Source organism: Penicillium malachiteum, assembly GCF_028827825.1.
Source record: "Penicillium malachiteum strain IBT 17515 chromosome Unknown utg000003l:1.0-4950554.0:1.0-4952489.0, whole genome shotgun sequence".
Classification (NCBI taxonomy): domain Eukaryota; kingdom Fungi; phylum Ascomycota; class Eurotiomycetes; order Eurotiales; family Aspergillaceae; genus Penicillium; species Penicillium malachiteum.
The window spans coordinates 262,888-274,940 of record NW_026643096.1 but is presented as its reverse complement, the minus strand read 5'-3'; the positions used below and the strand labels follow the sequence as shown (position 1 = coordinate 274,940).

General features: G+C 46.7%; 4 protein-coding genes across 4 annotated transcripts; 1 reads left to right on the top strand and 3 right to left on the bottom strand.

The window, feature by feature from the left end:
- Positions 1-192: 192 nt before the first annotated feature.
- Positions 193-2,084, top strand: N7483_006424 (putative MFS transporter; the record flags this gene model as incomplete). The annotated part of the gene is made up of 8 exons (XM_057089861.1): positions 193-429; positions 482-541; positions 596-638; positions 690-853; positions 911-1,071; positions 1,127-1,358; positions 1,416-1,863; positions 1,918-2,084. The coding sequence occupies 8 exons, from the start codon at positions 193-195 to the stop codon at positions 2,082-2,084; spliced, it is 1,512 nt and encodes a 503-aa protein (XP_056944602.1).
- Positions 2,085-2,295: 211 nt separating this feature from the next.
- N7483_006423 (glycoside hydrolase family 35 protein) lies at positions 2,296-5,605 on the bottom strand (the record flags this gene model as incomplete). Its single annotated transcript, XM_057089860.1, has 7 exons — positions 2,296-3,067; positions 3,120-3,207; positions 3,266-3,337; positions 3,392-3,688; positions 3,740-4,331; positions 4,378-4,734; positions 4,790-5,605. The coding sequence occupies 7 exons, from the start codon at positions 5,603-5,605 to the stop codon at positions 2,296-2,298; spliced, it is 2,994 nt and encodes a 997-aa protein (XP_056944601.1).
- A 653-nt stretch (positions 5,606-6,258) lies between these two features.
- Positions 6,259-8,068, bottom strand: N7483_006422 (MFS transporter; the record flags this gene model as incomplete). The annotated part of the gene is made up of 3 exons (XM_057089859.1): positions 6,259-7,181; positions 7,239-7,858; positions 7,929-8,068. 3 exons carry the CDS (start codon positions 8,066-8,068, stop codon positions 6,259-6,261), a joined length of 1,683 nt encoding a protein of 560 aa, XP_056944600.1.
- Positions 8,069-9,815: 1,747 nt separating this feature from the next.
- Positions 9,816-11,527, bottom strand: N7483_006421 (elongation of very long chain fatty acids protein; the record flags this gene model as incomplete). The annotated part of the gene is made up of 2 exons (XM_057089858.1): positions 9,816-10,667; positions 10,739-11,527. The coding sequence occupies 2 exons, from the start codon at positions 11,525-11,527 to the stop codon at positions 9,816-9,818; spliced, it is 1,641 nt and encodes a 546-aa protein (XP_056944599.1).
- Positions 11,528-12,053: the final 526 nt, after the last annotated feature.

Here is a 12,053-nt window from a genome sequence, read left to right as displayed (position 1 = left end):
AATCTTCTTTGATAATCTTGATTTAATTTTCTTCGTATCTTTCGTCTCTCTTTCTCTTTCTTCTCTCCTCTTCACCCCTTGCGTGCCTCGCTATCTTTCTATCCTTCTCGGAGATTTCCCCAGTCTTTCGAAGATCATCATTGTTTCTCATCATACCGCACATCCTTCTCTCCAAGACTGGATAAACTCGAAATGGATCCCACAAATCCAGAGGATCCGGGCATCAACAAAGCAAATGTGGACAATGTTGAGGTTGTCGCCAATGCGGACAGACCAAACCCAAGGAAAGAGGCCCCGGCCTATGTTGCTGGCTTGAGTCCTGAAGAGCGAATCAAGGCCGAGAAGGCTCTCGTGCGCAAGATCGACATTCGTCTACTCCCCATGATCATCATCATGTACATTCTCAACTACCTGGACAGAAACAACATCGTTAGTTCGGCATTAGGACTACTTGGTTTGGATTACTCTTACCTATGTTTAGGCTTCTGCTCGTCTGGCTGGACTCGAATCGGATCTTGGTCTCGTGGGGAACCAGTTTGCAGTATGTTTTGCTATTGATCATTGTTGTGTCTAATAAACTCATACCCGGTGACAGACCTGCGTCAGTATTCTGTTTGTCGGTTATCTGCTAATGCAGAGTGAGTGATACCTGAAATTGGATCAATATTCATCAAGCTGACGATGTCCAGTTCCTTCTAACTTGCTACTCAACAAATTCGGAAAACCTGCCATTTATCTACCTGTGGCCATGATATGTTGGGGAATCATTTCGACATGTACCGCCGCTGCTCAGAATTTCGCTGGTCTGGTTGTTATTCGATTCTTCTTGGGTTTTATCGAGGCCGCATACTTTGTATGTTCTAACGAAATTTAAATTGAAAGGAAGAGAGATATTGACCTTTTCTTATAGCCCGGATGTCTTTACTTCCTGAGTGCATGGTATACGCGCAAGGAACTTGGGTTTCGCACCGCTGCTCTCTACTCGGGCTCCCTGCTCTCGGGTGCCTTTTCTGGTCTCATTGCTGCGGGTATTCTGAACGGCATGGAAGGTGCTAAAGGCCTTCGAGCTTGGTAAGCTATCGTGTACATCCATGGGTGCAAATAAGTAAAATGCTGACACGTTCAGGCGCTGGCTTTTCATCATCGAGGGCGCTGTCACTATTGCCGTCGCTTTTATCTCCATGTGGGTCTTGCCTAACTTCCCTCGAACCACACCTTGGCTCTCTGAGGAGGAAAAGCAGCTGGCTGCATGGCGTTTGGAGGAAGATATTGGTGAAGATGATTGGGTCGACAGTGAGCAGCAGTCGTTCTTGCACGGCGCTAAGCTTGCAGTGACCGATATCAAAACCTGGGTTTTGGTATGTCCTGAATTATACAAAGCACGACAGAGGAGTTGCTAATGAACTAAATGACAGACCTTCCTCATTCTCGGCATTGTTTCCTCCGCGTCTGTCACCAACTTCTTTCCAACGGTTGTCAAAACTCTGCACTACAGCAATATCACAACCTTGCTTCTCACCGCGCCACCATACTGCTTAGCCGTGATCTGTGCCTTCGCTAACGCCTGGCATGCGGATCGTACTGGCGAACGCTACTTCCATATTACACTTCCTCTTTACATCTCTGTCGCAGCATTCATCATTGCAGCCTCTACAACAGGTACCGCTCCTCGCTATGTATCCATGATGCTCATGGTCCCATCCTTCTATTCTGGATACGTTGTTGCTCTGGGATGGATCTCAAATACCCTTCCACGTCCAGCATCCAAGCGCGCTGCTGCTCTCGCAATGATCAATGCGATCAGTAATGCGAGTAGCATTTATGCTAGCTACATGTATCCGAATAGTGATGCACCGCGTTTTGGTATGCTAACCATACTTTCAAGCTGTGGTTTTTTATACTAATTGATTTTTCTAGTCCCGGCTATGGCTGTCAATTGTGGTACTGCTTTCATGGCGATTGTGGCGGCGACCATTCTTCGTTTCATTCTGGTTCGTCTTAATAAGAAGCTGGATCGGGGTGATGAAGTTGAAGGAGCTGTTCCTAGTCAGGCTGGAAGCCGTGGGTTCCGATACTTGGTTTGATTGCGTTCTAAAATACTCCATCTCATCTTTGCAGACGTGTATCTAGGCTTCATCACATACAGCCCTGGATTATTGATTCTAAATGGAGATGGAAGTTGAGACTTCATGGCTGATATGATAAAAGGCATTGACCTTATTGAATTCATCACTCTTATTTTCTCAATAAGTAGCTTGTTTAACTCCTGAACTTCCAACTCTAAAAAGTGGAAGATCAAGCATACTGGAGGCGCTCCTTTGTCCAAACTGGCCTCAGACTCGCGTCATTAATCTCACTCACATCCAACGAGCTTGTAGCCACGTAGTTCACCTGCCAATCAACCGAGATACCAGCACCCTCCTCCGACTGTGCCCAAACAGCAACAGCGATCGTATTCTCACCATTGTAGTTCAGAATACCCAAGGGCACAGGGAACTCAACCTGGTTTCCAATATAAGGATTAAACCGTCCATACTGGTATCCGTTCACGAAAAGCTGTGTACGGTATGTAAGCGGTGATCCGGATGGAGCTCCCAGAACAAATGAAATAGAGACATCATGCTCAGATGGAAGATCCAACGAGACAGTTGTACGGAAAAATCGAACAGTAGCGCCTTCAAAGCTGAGATCCGAATCTTTAACACTCGTCCAGGAGGATGCGTCGAATCCGGGTAAATGCCATCCAACTCGTTCACCGTATAATCCATCTTCGTTGTAGGTTCCACGAACGGGATCGAGGTTGGATTCGCCACCGGCTGTACCTGCGAGGCGCCAGTGAGTGAATCCGGATGATGATCCCTCGAGGTTCACGTCGAGGATTCCACGCGGATTCAGTGCGCCGGTTGTCTCGTCGTGTCCGGTGTCATCGTGGACGACCAGGAGAACGTTGGGTGTATCGCTGTTCACGGTTACATTGCTGAAGGAGAGTGTGAGGTTGTATTGCTCTGAAACATCGTCGCCGAAGAAGGAGCCGAGGAGCTCGCCGTTTAGCCAGGCTGACCATCCGCTGTTATAATGGGTTAGATAATGTATTTGAATCATAGAATTGAGGAACTTACAATGCTGTTCCTCCTTGAACGTTGAGGCTCACGGCTGTGGCAGAGCCGTTGAAGTATCCACGCCAGAGACGGATACCGTTGTGGAAACCTGTTATAAGCGAGTTAGCTTTGGAATAATAAATGATTTTCTGAGATAATAGACTGACCATATTCATCGGCATACAGAACTGGCAGAGATGTAGGGGTGCGAGGGTTCAGAGTTGTCATATGATCCGCAGCTAGGTGAAATTAGCTACTCATTCACATATAGCTTTTTGTTTCTTGATACTTACCAACCCATGCGGCACCAGAGTCGTCATAAGAAGCGAATCGCTCGGGTAAGCTGTCCTTATACTTCCATGAGGTGAGTGCCGGCAATTTGATAGCTTGAGGAGCGGAGACAGAGCCCTTAAGACTACCGTATGCAGTTCGGGTAGTCTTAAGACTCTTGCCATTCCATGTCACGGAATTGACCTTCTCCTCGGCAAAGATTTCGATGATAGTAGTAGTGTTGACGATATCTCCGGTCACTGCAAGCTTTGATCCGGATTGACTGGCGCTACGGACGAGGTAGGGTCCTGAGACCAGGACTGTATCTTTGTTAGCAGCGTACCTTTCAAATAAAGGGATTTTAAACTTACCACTCTCGGTCTCAGGGACAAATGGATCAGTGGTCAGAGCAGGGGCCCAGAAAGTGTAGGCATAGGTTCGATCAAGAAGGACCACGCGGATGCTGTCGATTTCCAAAACGCTTATCCCGTAGGATTGTGTGAAAGTCGCAGTCAATCCTCCGTTCTCCTTGACAAACTTCACATTTGAACATCCAGAGCATGACTTGATTGATCCCGTCTTTGCACCCTTCACATTGAACTCTCCTGACTCCCCAGTAGGAACCCAGAGCACTAGAGTGGGGACATTATCAAAGACTGCGTATGTCAGAACCTCGGCGGTAGAGTAGAGCAGCTTCTCAGATCCGAATGTAAAGTCTGTGACAATGATCTTGGACTGGTGTCCATTCAGACGAATCACGCTTCCATGCTGGGGAATAGTCAAGCTACCAACAGAGGTGTCAACCTTCAGGTGGAAAGCCTCGTTTGTGGAAGTCGATGTGTTGGTATGGAAAGTAGCATAGAATCCGGCATTGGTATCGGGGTTTCGCAGCTCATACGCGCGCACATCCGAGTTATCAGTATACTGAGTTCCATTACCAATGAGATCAGTCTTGGTCAAATCCTTTGCGGTACGTGTGAACAAAGCCAGCAGCTTTGTCTCATAGTACTTTTGATCCAATAGAACGATCCTCAGAAATAGGCGCAGAGTAATCATAGCTGGTTGCTGTGACTGGGGTAGCAATACCTCCCCAGTTGGTTCCACCGAAAATCATGTAAAGACTCATAGCTGTGACGCGCTGGCCGATATTCCAACGATAGAATAAATTGGCAAAGTCGGCTCCCGTATCCTCGGGACAACCGCCTTCCGGTCCGCCCCAGGGGTTGTATGAACCTCCTTGGAATTCGGGCATGAATCCGGGTAGAGTGGGCTGGTAGTCTGTGAAATAATCGATGTAGTCAACTACCTGATATGCCACGTAGGCTCCATTGGTTGAGTCACATTGACTGATATCACAAGTCCAGCACTAGATTCAATGTTGTTAGTTCATCCGATCAGTTTAATACGCAGAGTTGACTTACGGATGGGTAGGAGTCAACTCCAGCAATATCAACATTTCCTTCTCCATTTATGTAATCAGTTCCCCAGGACCAAGAATTCATATTTGGGTCATTGGCTGTCAAGGGGACTGTGATGCCACTGTCCCGGGCATTCGCTTCCAGAAGTTCCATATACGCGATAGCCGTATTGTTAGGAGTCTTCTCCGAAACATCAGTCCACTGATCGCCATATTCATTCTCAATCTGGTATCCAATTGTATTGTGTCCATTGGTTACCTGATACTTGCTGGTGATCTTGGCCATCTCAGTCATGTAAGGTGTCCAGGCCTTGGTGTACCGGGTGTCATTGTTTCGCAGACTTCCATAATCTCCCGTCGTCAACCAAAGTGGAAATCCACCAGCAGTGGTTTCAGCATTGATATAAGGTCCTGGACGAACGAGGATATAGAGACCAATTTCCTCGGCGAGCTCATAGATTGGTGTAATGTCGTGGGCGCCCGTGGAGAAATCCAAAGTCTCATTGTTTGGTGCGTGGTATGCCCAGTTAGAGTAGAATGAGAACGCAGTGAAACCCGCGGCTTTGATCTTCTCCAGAATATCTCTCCAGAGACCTGGAACTGGAATTCGCCAGTAGTGGAATTCACCTGAGAAGACAAAAATTCGCTGGTTCTCTATCTGGAAGCTGTAATGGTCCCACTCCACAACTTTGTTAAGCCCATCATTATGAAGTGGCCATTGAGTCGTCGAATCTTCAGTACTACTAGAGCTAGTAGCAATTGAAGGGAGACTCAAAGCTAACAGAGTGATTCCAGAGAGAACTTTACTCAGAGGAGCCATTTTGAAGCGAATGAGACCGTCGCTGCAGGACGGAATGGCGTGTTCTGGAGATAATAGCCATGTTGAAATAGCTCAATTTATAGCGTTGCATCTTGCATATGAACTCGGACCGCATTTCTTGATCGGTCTCGGGTCAGAATTCCACTTTGTCGGGGTTGTTGCAAATGTGGAGATGGCTATACTCTTGTTTAGCCTAGTTGGAAGTATTGCTAATTTGCAAGTAGTTAAGCGAAGCTCCACATCTTGTCTTCCCCCGCATGGCGCCGGACTCCCGCAATGACATTTTTCCTCCATTCAGCAAGGGTCCTGGGGTATTTTGTGGGGACTTTGGAGTGTTCAATATGCGTATGAAGTGCTCATATTGCCACTTAGGCAAATCAATTTACTCGCAAATTACTTGTGGCTGGAGCTATACCTTGTGAACTGGACTCATTACCAGGAATTCAATGTTGATATTGAGAGTAGATTTATTTTTATGAATACCTAAATACATTAATATTAATTAATATCACGCCATCTACTATAATGCAAAGCATAAAGTCATCAATCCACCGCTTTATCACCGAATTGGGATCTCGCTTGATCGGAGCTCGTATAATGATAGAGCTAAGAACAGCCTCATTTCTCATTTCCCCCATGTTTCAAATTCAGATTCACTCTTCCTCGAAAATGGCAAATTTACTCAGAGCCCGAAGTCTAGCTCCGTAGAAGTAAAGTAGCCAGATTCCAACAATACCAATCACACTCAATCCACCTAGGAGACTGACTCCCTTAGCCACGCCTAGGTTTCCGAAAAGAGGGTGTGCGAAAAGTACACTTCCGCAAGCCAATGCACTTCGGAAAAAGTCGTTCGCTGCGAATAAACTGGCCGCGTATTTGGGATACGATAATGGGATGTAAACGAAGATACATTGCATCACAACGAATACAGTGGCACCGTAAATTGTTATGCCGATTGTTGGGGCGATCCAGTGGATTGAGGCTCGTGCTGTCCAGGCGAATAGGAATAGTCCGATCGTAGGTCCAAATGAGGATGGGAGTGCTGGGAGTAGACGGGACTCTTGAACGGGCCAGCCATATTTGTCGATGCGAGGATTCATCCAGAAATAGAGGTAGGCGGAGTAGCTAGCGATACCGATGATGCAGGATACAAGGATGCAGAGAAAGACTAAACCGGTTTGACCGGTGCTCATGCCGTAGTCAATGGGGTATACCAAGGGGAAGACCTCGAAGAAGGAGTAGTAGATTCCGTAGATGATTGCTGTGTAGATCTGGACGAAGAGCACGGCGGGATCCTTGATTGTGATTTCCATGGGCTTGATCAGAGCGTCCACGGCGATGGCACCCATTTTCATGTGTTGTTGATCGAGTTCGGATTGAGACATGAAGCGCTTTTCATTGTAAATCTTTCGAAGGCGCTGAGCGCGACGTAGCAGGATCGTTGGAGTACTGGTCTCGGGGAGGAAGAGGAGCATCAAGATGAAGACTGGGGCAGAGGCCCAGATGGATTCATAGAGAGACCAGCGCCAGCCTTCGACTGGAACGGCGAATCCACTAAGCAGGGGACCAAGAGCGGCTGGAGGCTTTGTTAGTTACAAGAACAACTTCAATGATCATGTAGGGGATGGCTTACGTCCACAGTATGCAGCCGCAACCCATGCCATCATAGCATAAGGCAGAGAATGCAGACTATACATATCACCGATGGAAGCTCCACCAGAGGCAAGGCAGGGTGAGCCAAAGAATCCTTGAAGGAATCGCAGCACCATCAGACCAGGGAAGTTGCCCACCAACGCGGTCGGAATGGAGATAATCACAAAAAGAAACATGGTGATGATGTAGACAGGGTTTCGTCCGATGATGGGAATCTCACTCAATGGCGAGAAGATCAAGGGACCAGTACCATATCCAAGAACATACAAGGAGAGGCCCAAGGTAACGACGACCTCGCCAACTCCAAATCGTTCCATAATTCCCTGCTCTGAGGATGTATAGATGGCGGAGGTTGTGTAGACGACGAATGTATAAAGACAGATGATGGTAGCAATAAGCGCGCGCTTGAGATTCGACCAGTTATGGGGATTCTCTGCATCGTCGGTATAGTACCAATCAACAAGAATATGTCCATCTCTTGTCTTCTTCGGCGTAATTGGTGTTGACTGGGTTTTCTCGAGATTTTCAAGTCCGTGATTCGCTTCAAGTTCGTCCTCGTTCAGCGTTAATGAATGACTGCTAGCATCGCTTGCCCGACCGCTAGAAGTTGGGTCAGATGATCGCTCCTCTTCTCTCTCGGCGCTAGTATTCTTCTTGTGATTCTTCGGACTGTCGAGCTCTTGCATAATCTGTACCCATGTTTTGGGGAAGCTCGAAGCCAGGCTTCTCTTCAGGGTATTGGAAGTATTTGTTTTTGGTAAAGTACCGAATTAACTGGCCGATTGGGGCCTCTCGAATGACAGCCTCCATTGGAGTTTACCACTGTGAGTAGTATTCAGATGTTGATAGTCGGATCGAATAATCGATATATGTGATCGGGTTCTTCCGAGTGTGATGAGATGGAAGATAAGATACAAAAAGTGATCAAATCAGACCAAAATGATATGAATGGATTGAATGATGGGATACATAGAATCTGATATGGAAGAAAATACATAGCTATTTATCAATGCATGCCCATGTCTGCAACTACAACTTGACCCGTAAGTACTGCTATCTCCATAGTACGGGATTAGGAATTAAGGCCAGCATCATTTGTAAGGGTTTATGAGGAACCAATGAATGATGATGAACGTAATCCATGTTATAAATCAATAAATGACTCGAATGAACTTTTTTGAACTTTTTTGAACTTTTTCTTTCTTAAAACGGTCGTGTTCTACTCAACATTAAATGTATCGAGCACGTCAAGATCCACTATCGCAGTTTTGAATAATTGAATTGACCCGATCCCGATTATTGAACCCGCCAATTATAAACTAGCAATGATGCTAAAGTGGATAATCTGATCTCCACTACCAAATGCTTACAGAATGAAGTCGAAGAGGATTGGACGCCCTAGGACCTCGGGATTTGAAATACGAGTTATTAATCAGCACAACAGAACGCCATTGTCTAAGCAAGATGGGAATTCTTATTAACTTGCCAAGTTCATTGTGACTGATTTCCATGGATTTAAGGCTGATTTAATAATTTTCATTCTATTTTACGTCTCTTATCTCCGCATCGGGACTAAGATCTTAATTCCGGAATCTCCTCGATCTTTGATGGATCTTTGATGGATCTCTGATGCATTTCTACATGACTCAATTGCTCAGGCTTTTTCTAAATGGAAGTGTTTCAGAGTTTATTCTCTCCTTGCTCGGTTCAAGCCGACAGAGCCTCTGTTTAAGGTGATTCATTGCGAGCGTCTTCGTATATGATGTCCCTACCCATGGTGACAACCCATGGGCTGATTGATATCGGGGTTCGGCACCCGTAGACTAACCTAGATCCTAGCTACATCTTAGCCCTGTAGTATCGAGCTCTGAGTACCACCCGAGTACATGTATCATAAGCAGTTGACCTTCCTATTTCATGAATTATTGGACCGTAGATTGACTCCGAGTCGTGATATCAGCTCCATGCACAGGTGCCCAGCTGCATGCTCATGATCTCACATCAAGCTTTGGATGTGCACACATGTGCTGTTGATTTGAAAGTGGTCTAGCTGATGTGATAAGGCCCGCAGTTGCATCATCAATTCAAGTGGTCATGATGTACATAGGTTCGGAGAATTACATAGTACTAGCGGCACATGTGTAGTAGTAGTGATAAGAAGTACTTAAAAGTTGAATATTTTTTTAATCAAATAGTAATATACATTACTGCCAATCATTTCTGAAAGCAATCAATATGTCCATAGAAGCCGAAGCCGAAATAAAAGCATCGCTGGGAAATCATCGTCTGTAGTTACACATGACAATAATGTTTGTAGCCATATCGGCTATCCTCTCATAGAGGCTTGCTCTTCCTGAGCACAAATCCACCCAGAATAGACACTTATTGCACAGGAAATCCAGTCAAGATATAAGATCTTTGACCTCCAGATAAGAATCAACGGCGGGACTGGCATTCCTGTGATATCAAATCACAATGCCCTCTAAATGGGATGTTTTTAAATTGAACTCCATGACTCCAAGGTAAATGTAAAATCAAGTCCTCAATCTCTTTCTAATCACGCATCGTTACCCAAGACACCAAATGGGTTCTGACCCTTGGTTTCAATGCCGCTTGAGGAAGCCTCCTGGCTGGCCTTGGTCTGCTTCTTGGCACCCTTCTTGGCGGGCACAGGAGAGAAACCCTCATCGGAGCCAGACTGGTTGGCAGTAGCGGCAGCAGCAGCAACAGCCTTGGCCTTGTTGGCCGCGGATGCGCGTGTGCGAATGGGGGAATCCTGAGTAGGCTTCTGCTCTGCGATCTTCTGCACGTGAGCCTTGACGAACTCCTCATCGGTGGCCTCGCTGTTCTCGCCCTCAATGGCGGCCTTCTGGATCTCGCGGCTCAGACCCTTCAGAGCATCCAAACTAGCCTTCTCAGCGGCTTCGTAGTGAGTGGCCTGCTTGGTACCCTGATCCTTGCGCTTAAGGTAGGAGCGGACAAAGAATCGCATGAATAGGTAGGTCAAGGGCAACAAGTAGGAAACATTCAGCCAGATGGCAAATGCCTGACCGGTGGTGTCCATGCAGGTCACCATCTCCTGGGTGTATCCAGAGCCAGTAACAGCGGCAGCGGCGGCGCCACCAACGTTCTCTGCGATTCCCTCGGCTCCAGCAGCGCGGAAAGCAAGCTTCTTAATCCAGGAAATGGCACCAGCCTCAGCGGTAGCACTGGCCACGGCGGGGGCCACGTTGGACAGATGCTGCAGAGCAGTGCTGCCCACGGGGTAAGGGATAGTGTAATGGACGAAGAGGTAGGCAGCGGCCATGTTGGTTCCGAAGACGAATTGAGTGATTTGCATGGTGGTCAGGCTACGCTTAATCGCAGTGGGGACGCGAATGCGGAGGGCAGTGAGGGTGTAGTAGGTGTACTAAAGAATTGACACACGTTAGTAAATATTGTTTGGTGTTAATATTCAATGATTTCTGGAGCTTGACATACCATCATCGCATGGATAGCAGAGTTGACCAATGCGAAAATCCAAATAGGAGCAGCCATGTAGCGGATACCAGCCCACATGCACATCATAGCACCAGCGTGGTGGTAAGTCTGCAGAGTAGAGCTCTTCTTGCCCTTGGCGAGAATGATAGCAGTGTCCACAACCTCGTAGAACTTGGAGAGGTAGAAGATCCAGCCAAAGTAGGCCAGGCCCTGGTTCCAGAGACGACCAACATCAGTAGTGTCAGGAAGACCGTTGGTCAACTTGTACTCCGGGTTGGGAATAGACCATTCATCGGTGAACCGGCTGTATGTCGCAGCATTACCATATCCGCGCGGACCATTGATCTTGCAGAGAGAGTCTACAACACCTGCCAATCCATTGGGCTGGTCGCGATCAGACCAGGCATTTCCAAAGGCCTGGAACATACCCACAAATGTCCAGGCAGAGTAAATAGCGAGGAAGACATTGTGCAGGATCACAAACAGCTTAAACAGCTTGGAGTGACTGAAACCCCATGGCTTGTATCCGCGGCTCTTGTTGATGCGATTGATCAGGATCACGGTCAGGGCGTAGACGCTGGCGATGGTAATTGGTACGCGGACATCCAAGACTTGATTATATAAATCATTGGGGATGTTGAAAGGTTGCTTCCAAGAGAATTCGGAGACGTGAGGAGCAGGAATGGTAATAGGGAGTTCGGCGGGGGGAAAGTTGAGGAGAGAGGAAGGAGGAAGACCGATACGGACGGTAGCCGGCCCAAATTGAGTGGGCACGTTGATGTCGTACATGATCGTAAGATGATTTATAAAATTAAGAATTTCTGCCACAACCTAGAGATTGGAAAGGCGAAGAAACCCAACTTAGGGGAGAATATAATAAAAAGAGACCAGCTTCAAAGAAGGAAAAAAAGAGTCAACACTAAGTGTATGGGGCTCCACTGTAGATAAAAGAGAAAAAATTGTTATCTAGTGGAGACTGAACGTTTGTTGGGAATTGGGGAACCGAGGTCGACTTACTATTGGGGGAAAAGGTGTCTTTGGGAGGCGAAGTCCAAGTTATTTAACAATTTTGGACAATTTTGGATTGATCGTCATGATTCTTTGTTGCCTAGTCTGCTTTTTCGATGATTCTATTCAACTTCCAATGTTCTATATACTCCATGTTTGACTCCCCATATGACATACATACTATGGGTATTTCTGCACGCGACAGCGCCACACATGTCAGCACTCAAATGTCAACATTTTAAGTCAACATTTCCAATGGTTAGTATATTGTAAAGTAAGGAGAAATGAACACTTCTCAACATTGAAG